We start from the raw sequence: 13,660 nt of genomic DNA, 5'->3' as shown, positions 1-13,660 counted from the left end.
GTGGTGGATGTCAGAACATTGAATTAGTTATCTCAACTTGAAAGAGGTTCTGGGATTTATTTATAAATCAAAACCTGCATCTCCATTCGAAGTGATTGAAGCAATCTCGGTTTATTCACTACATTGCAACAGTTGTATGACATTTTGATCTTACGCTATAAATTCTGGGTCCTATGACCATGCTCCACTAGCTACCTGACGCTCTGAAAGCTAGTGCTTCCAAATAGCCTGTTGGACTATATGCTGGTGTTATGGGAGTTTCAACTTGCCCACCCCAGTCCAACACCTCCGCATCATACACTTAAGGAGAAGATAGACAGATTGCTAATTAGTAACTGGTTCAATGGATAGGGAGAGCGGGCAGGAATGTGGAGATGAAATCAGCCATGATCACGTTGGATGGCAGAGCAGGCGTGAGGGGCTGAATGGCCTTCTCCCACTCTTGGTTCTTATGTTCTAGACTTTACCCACCCATGGCCATTCAGTTGTACTGAAGGGAGTGGTTCACCAGCCCGTTACCTTGTCCATGACAGTCAGGGACAGGCTAATGAAGCCCATGTCCCGGGAACTATGACAACTCATGGCTTACCTTGGATTCAATGTCCACCAGGCTGATGGCCGAGCTGTTGACCTGTAGCAGCATTTCCTGGGTCCAGATCCTTCCTTTGCTGTCCAGGGCCTTCAGTTTCTTGACGGACTCCTCCACGGTTTGGGTCTCTTCCCCAGGACCCAATGGGAAGGTGGTCAAGTGCTGCCGGGACCAAAGTAACAAGAGGCGGGGGGGGGGGGTACAAGAAAGGGAGAAAATACAAACGGAAGAGAAATGAGCACTGCGGGAAGAATTGGGAATATTGTGAACTTAAAGTGAAATGTCAGTGTTGTTAATTTTCCTTTATCTTTTTTAAAAAGTTTAACCTATTTTCTGAATGAGAGTCGAAGAGGGTGGTGCTGGAAAAAGCACAGCTGGCAGTTGGCAGTTTCCTTCCTTGAAGGACGTTAGTGAACCAGATATATTTTTTTTTTCTGACAATGGATTCACAGTCATTATGAGATTTTTAATTTCAGGTTTTTATTGAATTCGAACTCCACAAACTGCTGTGGCAGGATTTGAACCCAGGACCCAGAATATAATGAGTCCCTGTGTTAACAGTCCATCAATAATACCACAAGGGTATCACCTCCCTATTATTGTCCCATTAAAGGTTTGGAGAGGCCCCTTCATTAGGCTTAAGGTCCCAAACCCCTCAATTAACAAAGTTCCAACTTTGGCAACAACAACTTGCATTTACATAACGTCTTTAATGGAACAAAATGTTTCAGAATGCTTCGCGGGAGCAAAATAGAGGACATGACATGAAGCCACATAAGGAGGTGACCTGCAACTTAGACCGAGAGGTAGGGTTTACTTAATGACATAGGGAGATACGCCCGAAGGGAATTCAAGTGTTTAAGGTCGAAGTGCTTGAAGACAAAGTCACCAGTGATGAAGTGATTATGACCAAGAATATTCAAGAATCCAGAATTAGAGGGAATGGAAGGGTGTGGGGTTGGAGAGGATTATAGGGATAGGAGGAGACAAGGCCATGATTGGAATTGAAAACAATAATGATCATTTCAAAATGAATATATTACTTATCTCAGTCAAGGGACAAGGGGAGGAGTTAGGTGAGCAAGGAACAGGACTCAATACAAGTTAAGATGCGGGATTCGGAGTTTTGGAATGACCTCAGGTTTACGGAAGGTTGGATGTGGGACTGCAGCGAGTGCGGAGGAACTCCGAAGGGGCACAGATGAGGGTCTTGGCAGTGGGTGAGCTCGGACTAGGGTGAGGTCAGGAGGCAGAGGCAGGCTGGGGCTTTCTGAGGATGCAGCGTCTCTCCCATTTGTTCTTCCACCAGTAAGAGCAGGCTCACTCCCAGAGACAGCTCTCCATCTGAGCGTGTGTCACTGAGCATGTGGGGGTAGGGTTGACGAGGCTACCACCCAGCAAGAGGTGACAGGGCGTTGTTTTGGTGGGGGAGGGTGAGTGGAAGAGAGGGGGTGTATGACCCAAATAAAGAAACCTCTGAGGAAGAGGAACTTTCAATTCTTGCAAGACGAGGCGAATGCAATGTCTGCGGATGATTGCGATTACTTACGTTCACGTAGTACTGCGACCGGTCATCCATGATGAAGTTGGAATTCGAGTATTTCTTCCTTTGCTCTGGAAATCAAAAGAAAAGGATACTGAGGCACGGTTGCTGGGAACAGCAAATGGGAACAGACTGCCTTGTAGGCCGTGGGGTTTAAGGTGGTTCAGGTGTGTGGCAGGTTTTATGTGAAACTTCTGTCATGTTGATCCAGAAAGTCAATGCACTCAGTCTCTGTGTTCAACTCTGCACACATTTATTGTCCTTTCTGTCTCCGCTCCTGGTCTCTCCCTCCCTCCCTCCCTCTCTGGCCAATAGCAATGGAAATTGAGTTGGACTTTGCACACAGTGAGCTTTTGCGTGATCTCGAAGGGAGTGACACTCACTCAGCCTGCACTCTGTATTACCTGCTGAACCAGACTGTCTGGTTCCTCATTATGGGAGCAGTCATATCTCTGGCTGTAATCTTCACTTTGTTTCGATCTCTTCTGTTTGCTGGTGAATCTCTCCGGTGAATCCTTCACATTCTCTCCTCCCCCCTCCCCCCCCCCATCTCTCGCTGGGCAATACCTTGAAGTGGTCGCCGACGGTTACCGCTCTCACCTGAGCACTGACCCCCTCAGACATCGGGACAATACTGGCTAAAGGGTCAGTTAACTGTCACTGCCTCCAGAGGACCACACGCTCATTAGAGAGAGAGAGAGAGACAGAGCGAGCGAGAGAGAGGGGGGAAGGGGAGGGGGGATGGATGGTTTAAACCCCCAGGGGTCACCACACCTCGGGAGAGGGCGGAGGCTGAGAAGGAGTGCCCTTCACGGTAACCTCAGGCTCGTTGGCACTGGGAAACAACACCAATAGCATGGGTTCAAATCTCTCACCAGCTTGAGTTAGCATGGCAATCCCACCTCCTCAACCTCTCCCCTTGCTGGAAAACCATCACCATTGGAGACAGCAGCCCAATGGCACTGTCGCGTCTTAGGAATATAGGAACTGGAGGAGGCCATTCACCCCCTCAATCCTGTTAGGCCATTCAATCAGATTGTGGCTGATCTTTGGCCTAACTCCATGTACTTGCCTTTGGCCCATATTCCTTAATGCCTTTCGCTTCACAACGGATCCTGCATCCATGTGCCGTTTGTGGAACAGAGTTCCAAAAATCTCCCACCCTTTGTGTGGAGAAGTGCTTCCTAATTCTCAGGCTATGCCTCCAGTCTATCCAACCAGTGAAAGCTGAACTAGTCTGTGTCAGAACATTGCAGTAACATCTGTAATCACCCAACGATTCCCTCTCCTTGTTCTTTCATTGGATGTAGGCATTGCTGGCAAGGTTTGTTAGCCAGCCCCTTGGCTATGTCGGAGGGCAGTTAGGAGCCGAACACATCGCTGTAGGTCTGGAGTCATTGAGTACAGGAGTTGGGAGGTCATGTTGTGACTGTACAGGACATTGGTTAGGCCACTGTTGGAATATTGCGTGCAATTCTGGTCTCCTTCCTATCGGGAAGATGTTGGAGGGATATGGGCCGGGTGCTGGCAGGTGGGACCAGTTTGGGTTGGGATATCTGGTCAGCATGGACGGGTTGGACCGAGAGGTCTGTTTCCATGCTGTACATCTCTATGACTCTATGTGGAGTCAGACAGCACAAGCATGGCAAATTTCCTTCCCGAGGAGAAAGTGAGGACCACAGATGCTGGAGAGTCAGAGTCAAAAATTGGTGAGAAAGGGGAGTGTAAAGGGGGAGTTCTCCTTGGTAATAAAAGCAAAATACTAAGTAGGCTGGAAATCTGAAACAAAATCTGAAAGTGAAACTCCTACGCTCCACTGATAAAAGTCCCAGCCTATCATGGGTAGCACGGTTAGTGGTTAGCACGGCTTCCTCACAGCGCCAGGGGCCTGGGGTTCGATTCCACCCTTGGGTGACTGTCTGTGTGGAGTTTAGATTAGAGTGGTGCTGGAAAAGCACAGCAGGTCAGGCAGCATCCGAAGAGCAGGAGGAGGAGTTTGCACATTCTCCCTGTGTCTGTGTGGACTTCCTCCGGCTGCTGCGGTTTCCTCCTGCTGTCCAAAAGTGTGCGTGTTAGGGTGAATTGGCCGTGGTGTTCAGGGATGTGTCCGTTAGGTGTATTAGACAGGGGTAAATGTAGAGTAATAGGGTAGGGAATGGATCTGGAGGGGTTGTTCTTTGGAGGGTCAGTGTGGAGTTGTTGGGCCAAATGGCCTGCTTCTGCACTGTAGGGATTCTACCCAGCCTCTCCTTACAACTCAAACCCTCCAGTCCCTGCAGCACCCTGGTAAATCTCATCTGAACCCTCTCCAGTTTAATAATATCCTTCCTGTAACAGGGCAACTAGAACTGGACACAATAGTCCAGAAAAGGCCTTGCCAATGTCCTGTACAACCTCAACATGACATCCCAACTGCCATACTCAAAGTCTAAACAATGGAGGCAAGCATGCAAAACACCTTCTTAACTACCCTGCCTATATGTGATACAAACTTCAAAGGATTATGCACCTGAACCCCTAGGTCTCTCTGTTCTACAATAGCTACCCAAGGCCCTACTTTTAATTGCATAAGTCCTGTTATAACATTAACACTGTTTTACTCTCTCTCTCCACAGATGCTCAGACCCACTGAGTTGCCCAGCATTCCCTGGGGCATTTGTTGAGGGCCCCTGGGTGCCATGTTTAATATTAATCCCTCCCTATTCATTACTGAATCAATACAGCTGCTCATGAGCACAGTATTTTTTGTAGGAGCATGCTGTGTGCAAATTGACTGTCCCTTTCCACATTACACTACCACCTCCCCTGCTGCTGGTGTAGAGGTAATGTCACTGGATTAGATGAGATTCCCTACAGTATGGAAACAGGCCCTTCAGCCCAACAACTCCACACCAACCCTCCAACGAGTAACCCACCCAGACCCTATATTTATCCCTGACTAATGCATCTTACACGATGGGCAATTTAGCGTGGCCAATTCACCTGACTTGCACATCTTCAGATTGTGGGAGGAAACCAGAGCACCCGAAGGAAACCCACGCAGACGCGGGGAGAACGTGCAAACTCCACACAGACGGTCACCCAAGGCAGGAATTGAACCTGGGTCCGTGGCACTGTGAGGCAGCAATGCCAACCACTGAGCCACCGCACCATCCATAATTTATAAACCCTGGATAAGTGATCCAAGGGGTATGGGTTCAAATCTCGTGATAGCAAATGGTTAAGATTGAATTTGATTAAATATAATTGTGGAATGGCTCAACCATGGCCACTGACAGTTGTTGTAAAAACCCATCTGGTTCCCTCAAACCCTTTCGAACAGCGATTTGTATTGGAGTAGCCTGTCGAGATGGCCCTGCCATTCAATATGATCATGGCTGATCATTCAACTTCTGTTGCATTTAGAACGCAGAACGTCTGAGAATGTTTCATACAAGATGAGGTGTGAATGGCGTGGAATGGGAAGAGCTAAATAGTGGCTCAAAGAGAGTTATGTTTTTGGAGGCCTTTGCAGGACGAAGGAGGCATTGAAGCAGTGAGTATGGGAGAGTTTCAAAGAATAAGTATACTGTTAGTGAGATTACTGCTAAAGAGGATTAAACTCAACCTGAAGGCTGTGGATTGGGGCAAAATGGAGAGGTTTGAGAATAAGTAGTAGAAGTGGGAGCAAGTGGAGCTTGCCAGGGATAATGAGTATAGGTAGCAGGGCATTTTTTAAAATGACAACGTCAAGTCAGCATGGACGAGTCGGACCGAAGGGTCTGTTTCTGTGCTGGACATCTCTGTGACTCCAGAACTTAGTGCCCCGTTCCCACTTTCTCCCTTTGATTCCGTTAGAGAAGGAAACATACCTCGCCTGACCTACACGTGACTCCAGATCCACAGCAATGCTGTCTGGGTAATTAGGGATGGGCATAAGTGTTGGCCTGGCCAGTGATGCCGATAGCCTGTGAATAAACTAAAAACCTTATAGAGGTTTATAAAATCATGAGGGGCATGGATAGGGTAAATAGACAAGGTCTTGCCCCCGTGCTGGGGGAGTCCAGAACTAGAGGGCGCAGGTTTAGGGTGAGAGGGGAAAGATTTGAAAGGGACCTAATAGAACATAGAACAGTCCAGCACAGCACAGGCCCTTTGGCCCTTGATGTTGGGCCGGCCTTTTATCCTACTCTAAGATCAGAGTTGCCTACATACCCTTCACTGTACTATCATCCAAGAGTCACTTATGTATGGGACTCTACTACCATGGCTGGCAGTGCATTCCACACACCCACCACACTCTATGTAAAGAACCCACCTCTGATATCACCCCTAAACTTTCATCCAATCACCTTAAAATTATGTCCCCGCATGATAGCCATTTCCACCCTGGGAAAAGGTCTCTGACTATCCACTCTATCTGAGCCTCCCATCATCTTGTACACCTCTATCTAGTCCCCTCTCATCCTTCTTCGCTCCAATGAGAAAAGCCTTAGCTCCCTCAACCTTTCTTCATAAGACCTGCCCTCCCGTCCGGGCAGCATCCTGGTAAACCTCCCCTGCACCCTCTCTAAAGCTTCCACATCCTTCCTATAATGAGGTGACCAGAGTTGAACATAATATTCCAAGTGTGGTCTAACCAGGGCTTTATAGAGCTGCAGCATAACATCACAGCTCATAAGGGGCAACATTTTCATGCAGAGGGTGGTATGCGTGTAGAATGAGCTGCCGGGGGAAGTGGTGGAGGCTGGTACAATTACAGCATCTAAAAGGCATCTGGATGGGTATATGAATAGGAAGGGTTTGGAGGGATATGGATCAAATACTGGCAAATGGGACTGGATTAATTTAGGTTATCTGGTCGGCTTGGACAAGTTGGACCAAAGGGTCCATTTCTGTGCTGTATGACTCTATGACTCTCATTTACACAGTATCCAGCATCATCCTGGATATTGCAACTTAATTTTGATCAGTTTCAGTTCCAGATTTGGAAGTTTCAGGTAATCGTTTGATTTGTTTTCATGACAGTGTACGACCAGGGACATTTTAATTTGATAAAGACTTGTGTCCAGTGAAAAGAGCAGAACAACTAAAGGAATATGTACAACTCAGGAATAAGTAGTGACAGTGGTGCATTAGCCCGTCTTCCATTCGATAAGACTGTGACTGGTTTGACTGTGGCCCTTCATGAACGTTACCGCTGTGACCCTCTGCACTGTCATAACCATCCATCCATTTGGCAATCAAACATCAAATACGTTCGTGAATACATCCAACAACAACAGCCTTCACTGCTGCTCGAGAGACAGCCTTTCACAAACTAACAACTCGTAAATAACAACAATTTCCTCCTATAAGTCTTAAATGGGAGTTCCCCCATTTTGTAGACATGTGTAGCATATTTAGACAGATATGATCTGGAGGAGCCTGTGTTGGACTGGGGTGTACAAAGTTAAAAATCACACAACATCATGGTATAGTCCAACAGGTCATACTCCACAACCACCTGAAGAAGGAGCGACGCTCTGAAAGCTGGTGCTTCCAATTAAACCTGTTGGACTATAACCTGGTGTGGTGTGATTTTTAATTTTAGACAGATATGTGCACGTGTATCTATGCCTGTGTCTGAGTCTGTGAGTCCGCATCTGCGCCTGTGTGTGTGTGTGTGTACATCAGTGTGTGTGTGTGTAACTGTGTGTATCTGTGGGTGTGGGTGTGTGTGTATATCCTTCTGTGTGTGTCTGTGTGTATATATATATATTATATATCTATGTGTTGTGTGTAAGTATATATCTGTATGTGCATGTGTGTGTCTATATATCTATCTGTGTCTGTATATCTGTGTGTGTGTGTGTATCTGTGTGTTTGTGTATCTGTGTTGTGTATGTATTTTTGTGTATATATCTGTGTATGTTTATTGTCTGTGAACTTGTGTGCGTGTCTGTGTGTATATCTGTGTGTGCACATATGTCTGTGTGTATATATCATGTGTGCATGTCTGTGTGTGTGTCTGTGTGTGCGCGTGTCTGTGTGTGTGCGTACGTATCTGTGTGTGTCTGTGTGCATGTCTGTGTGTGTGTATGTGTGTGTCTGTGGGTGTGCGTGCATATCTGTGTGTGTCTGTGTGCGTGTCTGTGTGTGTCTGTGTGCGTGCCTGTGTGTCTGTGCGTGTCTGTGTGTGTCTGTGTGTGTGCGTGTCTGTGTGTGCGTGTCTGTGTCTGTGTGTGTGCGTGTCTGTGTGTGCGTGTCTGTGTCTGTGTGTGTGTGCGTGTCTGTGTGCGTGTCTGTGTGCGTGTGTCTGTGTGTGTTTGTGTGTGTGCGTGTCTGTGTGTGTGCGTGTCTGTGTGTGTGTGTGCGTGTCTGTGTGTGTCTGTGTGTGTGTCTGCTTGTCTGTGTGTGTGTCTGTGTCTGTGTGTGTGTGTCTGTGTGTGTGTGCGTGTCTGTGTGTGTGTGCGTATCTGTGTGTGCGCGTGTCTGTGAGTGTGTCTGCTTGTCTGTGTGTGTGTCTGTGTGAGTCTGTGTGTGTGTGTCTGTGTGTGTGTGTGTGTCTGTGTGTGTTTGTGTCTGTGTCTGTGTGTGTGTCTGTGTGCATGTCTGTGTGCGTGTTTGTGTGTCTGCGTGTCTGTGTGTGTGACTGTGTCCGTGTGTCTGTGTGCATGTCTGTGTGTGCATGTCTGTGTGTGTGTGTGTCTGTGTCTGTGCGTGTCTGTGTCTGTGTGTGTGCGTGTCTGTGTCCGTGCATGTGTGCATGTCTGTGTGTGTGCCTGTGTGCGTGTGTCTGTGTGCGCGTGTCTGCTTGTCTGTGTGTGTGTGTGTGTGTGTGTGTGTGTGTGTCTGTGGGTGTGTTTGTGTGTGTGTCTGTGTGTGTCTGTGCGTGTTTGTGTGTCTGTGTGTGTATCTGTATATGTATGTGTGTCTGTGTCTCTGTGTCCGTGTGTGTGTCTGTGTGTTTGTGTCTGTGCGTGTGTGTCTGTGTGTTTGTGTCTTTGCGTGTGTGCCTGTGTGTGTGTGTGTGTCTGTGTCTGTGTGTCTGTGTCTGTGTATGTGTGTGTGTGTGCCTGTGTGTGTGTCTGTGTGTCTGTGTGTGTGTGTCTGTGTCCGTGTGTCTGTGTCTGTGTATGTGTGTGTGTGTGTCTGTGTGTGTGTGTGTCTGTGTGTGTGTGTCTGTGTCCGTGTGTCTGTGTCCATGTGTCTGTGTCTGTGTATGTGTGTGTGTGTGTGTGTGTGTCTGTGTCTGTGTGTCTGTGTCCGTGTGTCTGTGTCTGTGTATGTGTGTGTGTGTGCCTGTGTGCCTGTGTGTATGTGTGTGTGTCTTTGTCCGTGTGTCTGTGTCTGTGTATGTGTGTGTGTGTGTCTGTGTGTGTGTGTGTGTGTGTGTCTGTGTGTGTGTGTCTGTGTGTGTGTGTGTCTGTGTGTGTGTGTCTGTGTCCGTGTGTCTGTGTCCATGTGTCTGTGTCTGTGTATGTGTGTGTGTGTGTGTGTGTGTGTCTGTGTCTGTGTGTCTGTGTCCGTGTGTCTGTGTCTGTGTATGTGTGTGTGTGTGCCTGTGTGCCTGTGTGTATGTGTGTGTGTCTTTGTCCGTGTGTCTGTGTCTGTGTATGTGTGTGTGTGTGTCTGTGTGTGTGTGTGTGTGTGTCTGTGTGTGTCTATGTGTGTGTGTGTGTGTGTGTGTGTGTGTGTGTGTCTGTGTATGTGGCGGGGATGGGGGTGGGTGGGTGGTGAGATGGAACTACCTTCTCCTTTTCCCTGAAATACACATGGAATAGGAAGAGTGACTACAGAGGAGCTCACTCATCACACAGACGGTAAATCTCTTTCCCCAGCACTGGGCTCCACCTGGATGTATACAAGACCAGTTCGGCCAGTATGTCTCAATCACAAGTTCTGCTGGCTTCGCCCCTCTCTCTCTCTCTCGCTCTCTCTCGCTCTCTCTCGATCCTGTTGCTTGTCGGAAGGAGTTAATGAAAGCCTGCGTTCAGGAGGGCCTCAAACAAATACAGATCAGTGATGATCAAGTTTGAAACAGTCCTGGCACTCGCCCCACCAAAAAGCTCCAGGGTGCTGAAAGATAACTATTCCCACCGCCCAGGATTGTGGAGCAGGTGTGACTGAAACTGCCATTAAACTTCATGGCTTCCTTGATGCCTAGTCAACTATGTACAAAAACCTGACAAGAGATTTTTCTCTCATCCCTTACCTGCTATCAGGCAAGAAGGTCAGTCAGCTTCTTCTAGAATTTCTTACCCTTTGCTGCTAATTAGTCTGAGAGTAACATGTTCTGTTCTCACACGCAATGGCTTCCTCCTGCTCCAGGCAAGAACCTATAAGTTCTGTCATCAGATGTCAGGTGAATGATTCAACACCTGTTTTGTTTTCTCCCGAAGTACAGGCACATATAAGTATTTTGTTGAAATGCGAAGGTGAGGTTGTAGTCAGGAATTAACCCCGTCAGTGCTTCTTTCACCTTGCACTGACTGTAAGATTGCTCTCTCTCAGCGGATAGTGAACCACAGGAACATGCTGATAAACTACACATGCCACCCAGCAAAGGGGAGTTATTATTGCTCATCAACTAATCGGCAGGGAGCCAGGGAACATTCTGAGGAGGCGGGTTCAAATCCCGCTACAGTGGAATTTAAATTCAATAAAACAAAAATCTGGAATTAAGACACTAATGATGAAGTGCTGATTGTGGTAAAAATGACTCTGGTTCACCAATGCCCTTAATGGAAAGAAATCTATCTGGAGGGTTTAGAGAAAGAGTAAAGCTCCCTCCACATTATCCCCCATCAAACACACCCAGGACAGGGATAGCACGGGGTTAGATACAGAGTAAAGCTCCCTCCACATTATCCCCCATCAAACACACCCAGGACAGGGATAGCACGGGGTTAGATACAGAGTAAATCTCTCTCTACACTATCCCCCATCAAACAGTCCAAGGACAGGGACAGTATGGGGTTAGACACAGAGTAAAACTTCCTCTACATTATCGCTATCAAATACTCCAAGGACAGGGACAGCACGGGGTTAGATACAGAGTAAAGCTCCCCCTACACTATCCCCCATCAAACACTCCCAGGACAGATACAGGCCTACATGTGCCTGCAGACCTTACCCCAATATGGTTGATTCTTAACTGCTCTCTGGGCAATGAGTGACAGACAACAAATGCTGACCTAACCGGTGTTGCTCACACCCCGTGAATGAATGAATTAAAAAATAGCCCCTTTCCCCTTCAGATTGACCCCTCTTTAATTTTCGGCATTTGTCTCTTTGCTCTAGACCCTTCTGACAGCGGTCTCCCCTGAGGAAATGATGGAGAAAGAGCCCATTACCTTAACATCAAATCCAGGTCAATTCACAGGAGATGTGAGGCAGCGCACTCCTTCATGTGCGGTGCTCCCTCCCACTGAAAGCCCCCAGATTTTGGCATAATTAGTGACAGTAAATCTGAGATTATTATTTGCCAGCTCAAGGGCAGATGAAGGACAAGATAGATTGGATGAAAGAGCTGGGGAGCTGGCGGTGGTTTAGAAAGGGTCTGTGGAGATTTGAGGGGGAAGAGAAAAAGCACTTTGTAATCAAGGCGCTGAAAGCGAAAGTAGGTCATCTGACACTATGTCCCAATGAGTGAAGGAAAAAAAACAAGCCTGAGATAAAATCAGAAAGTGCTGGAGAAACTCAGTAGGTCTGAGAAAAGAGAAACAGAGGTAATGTTCCGAGGCCAGTCTTATCAGATCCAAAACTTTAACTTTCTTTCTCTTTCTCTTTCTCTACAGATTCTGCTGAGTTTCCCCAGTACTTTCTGATCTTATTTCAGATCGTCAGCACCCACAGGACTACATTCCTGATGAAGAGCATATGCTCGGAATATCGACGCTCCCGGTCCTCAGATGCTGCCTGACCGGCTGTGCTTTTCCAGCACCACACTCTTCGACTCTGACCTCCAGCATCTGCAGTCCTCACTTTCTCCTTTTCACTGAGAGCTTCAGTGTGAGTCAGGTGGAGACAGTGGTGTCGTGATAATGCTGTGGGATCACTGAATAAAAGACAGGGATTCAAATCTGCCTCAGTTGCTCAGGTGGTGGGGGATATTTAATTCAATAAAATAAATCTGGACTATCACGTTAGTTGAAGCAATGGTGACCATGGCATCTGTCAACAATCACAGAGTTAAAACCTCCCCTGATTCACCCAAGAAACAAATCTGTCTTCTTTGAAAACAACAAATGCTGGAGATCACAGCAGGTCAGATAGCATACATGGACCAAGTTGAAAATGACACCACACCAAATTATAGTCCAACAGATTTATTTAGAAGTACAAGGTTTGGAGTAGCTTGTGATTTCAATTAAACCTCTTGGACTATAATCTGGTGTGGTGTGAGGTTTCGCATTATTCAACACCAGCATCCACGGAGAGAGAGCAAGCTAACGTTTCGAGTTTGGGTGACTCTTCATCACAGCTGATGTGGAGTGTGAAGGGGACAGCGTTCATGCTATAGTTTGGGGGGGGGGGGGGGGGGTGTGGGCTGAGGTTAGTGGGCGTAGGATTGCCGGTGGAGAAGAGATGTTGATAGCTGAAAATGTGTTGCTGGAAAAGCGCAGCAGGTCAGGCAGCATCCAAGGAGCAAGAGAATAGTTCGGATTAAGAGATCGAAATGTGAGAATGGCAGAGCAATGCTGCGTCTCCTGCCAGACTGGAAAGGACTGGGATTGGGGAGGAGGAAAGGGAAAGGGAAGAAGGAGGAGTTGGGTCACAATTTGAAGGTTGGCGAAAGTGAGGACTGCAGCTGTTGGAGATTAGAGTCAAGGGTGTGGTGCTGGAAAAGTACAGCAGGTCAGGCAGCATCCAAGGAGTAGGAAAATCGGTGTTTCGGGCAAAAGCCCTTCATTAATTTGAAGGTGTTGAGCTCAGTATTAAATCCAGAAGGCTGTAAAGTGCCTTGTCTGAAGGTGAGATGTTGTTCCTCCAGTTTGCGCTGGGATTCGGTGTTACAGTGACCGGCTGCTGGAAGGTCAGGGTCCTGCTTGTGCACAGACCAAGGGTGTTCCACAAACCAGTGACCCACTCTGCGCTTGGTTTCTCCAATATCGTGTCGGCCACATTGGGTGCGGCGAATACAGTCCCCAAGATTGGAGGAGGCCCAGGTGACAAGCTACTTCACCTGTTTCGGCCCTGGGATGGTGAGCGGGGCGGGAGGTATTGCGCCCTCCTGTGGTTAGATGGGAAGGTGCCGTGGACAGGGGCGTTGGTGTTGGTGGCTGTGGATTGGGTTACAGTATCCCGGAGGTAACAATACCTGTGAAATGCAGATGGGGTGGGGGCAGGGAACTGGAGGAACAACATCTCACCTTCAGACTAGGCATTTTACAGCCTTCTGGATGTAATATTGAGTTGAACACCTTGGAATTGTGCGCATTTCTTCTTTTTTCTTTTAGCCTGTTGTTATGCCCTTCCCTTCCCCCATCCCACTTTATTTGGCCACAGTGTCCAGGCATGTGTAGCTTGGTTGGATGAACCATGGGAAATGCAGGGGTACGGAG

At 47.7% G+C, this 13,660-nt stretch overlaps 1 protein-coding gene across 4 annotated transcripts in view; it reads right to left on the bottom strand.

The window, feature by feature from the left end:
- Window positions 1–13,660, bottom strand: part of LOC140489335 (epidermal growth factor receptor kinase substrate 8-like protein 1) — a 107,541-nt gene that overhangs the window by 57,012 nt on the left and 36,869 nt on the right. Inside the window, exons 1-3 of one of the 4 annotated variants that reach the window (XM_072588779.1) lie at window positions 10,356–10,374; window positions 2,139–2,203; window positions 590–751 (exon numbers count right to left, since the gene is read on the bottom strand). In XM_072588779.1, the coding sequence (XP_072444880.1) occupies window positions 590–751; window positions 2,139–2,168 (192 nt within the window). In that variant the 5' untranslated portion in view covers window positions 2,169–2,203; window positions 10,356–10,374. Of the gene's footprint in view, window positions 1–589; window positions 752–2,138; window positions 2,204–2,732; window positions 2,752–10,308; window positions 10,327–10,355; window positions 10,375–13,660 lie in introns of those variants that run through there. The other 3 variants (XM_072588778.1, XM_072588780.1, XM_072588777.1) reach the window with 3 other exon arrangements.

Source organism: Chiloscyllium punctatum, chromosome 18 (genome assembly GCF_047496795.1).
Source record: "Chiloscyllium punctatum isolate Juve2018m chromosome 18, sChiPun1.3, whole genome shotgun sequence".
Classification (NCBI taxonomy): Eukaryota; Metazoa; Chordata; class Chondrichthyes; order Orectolobiformes; family Hemiscylliidae; genus Chiloscyllium; species Chiloscyllium punctatum.
The sequence above is the reverse complement of the archived record's forward strand: the minus strand, read 5'-3'. Positions and strand labels throughout refer to the sequence as shown.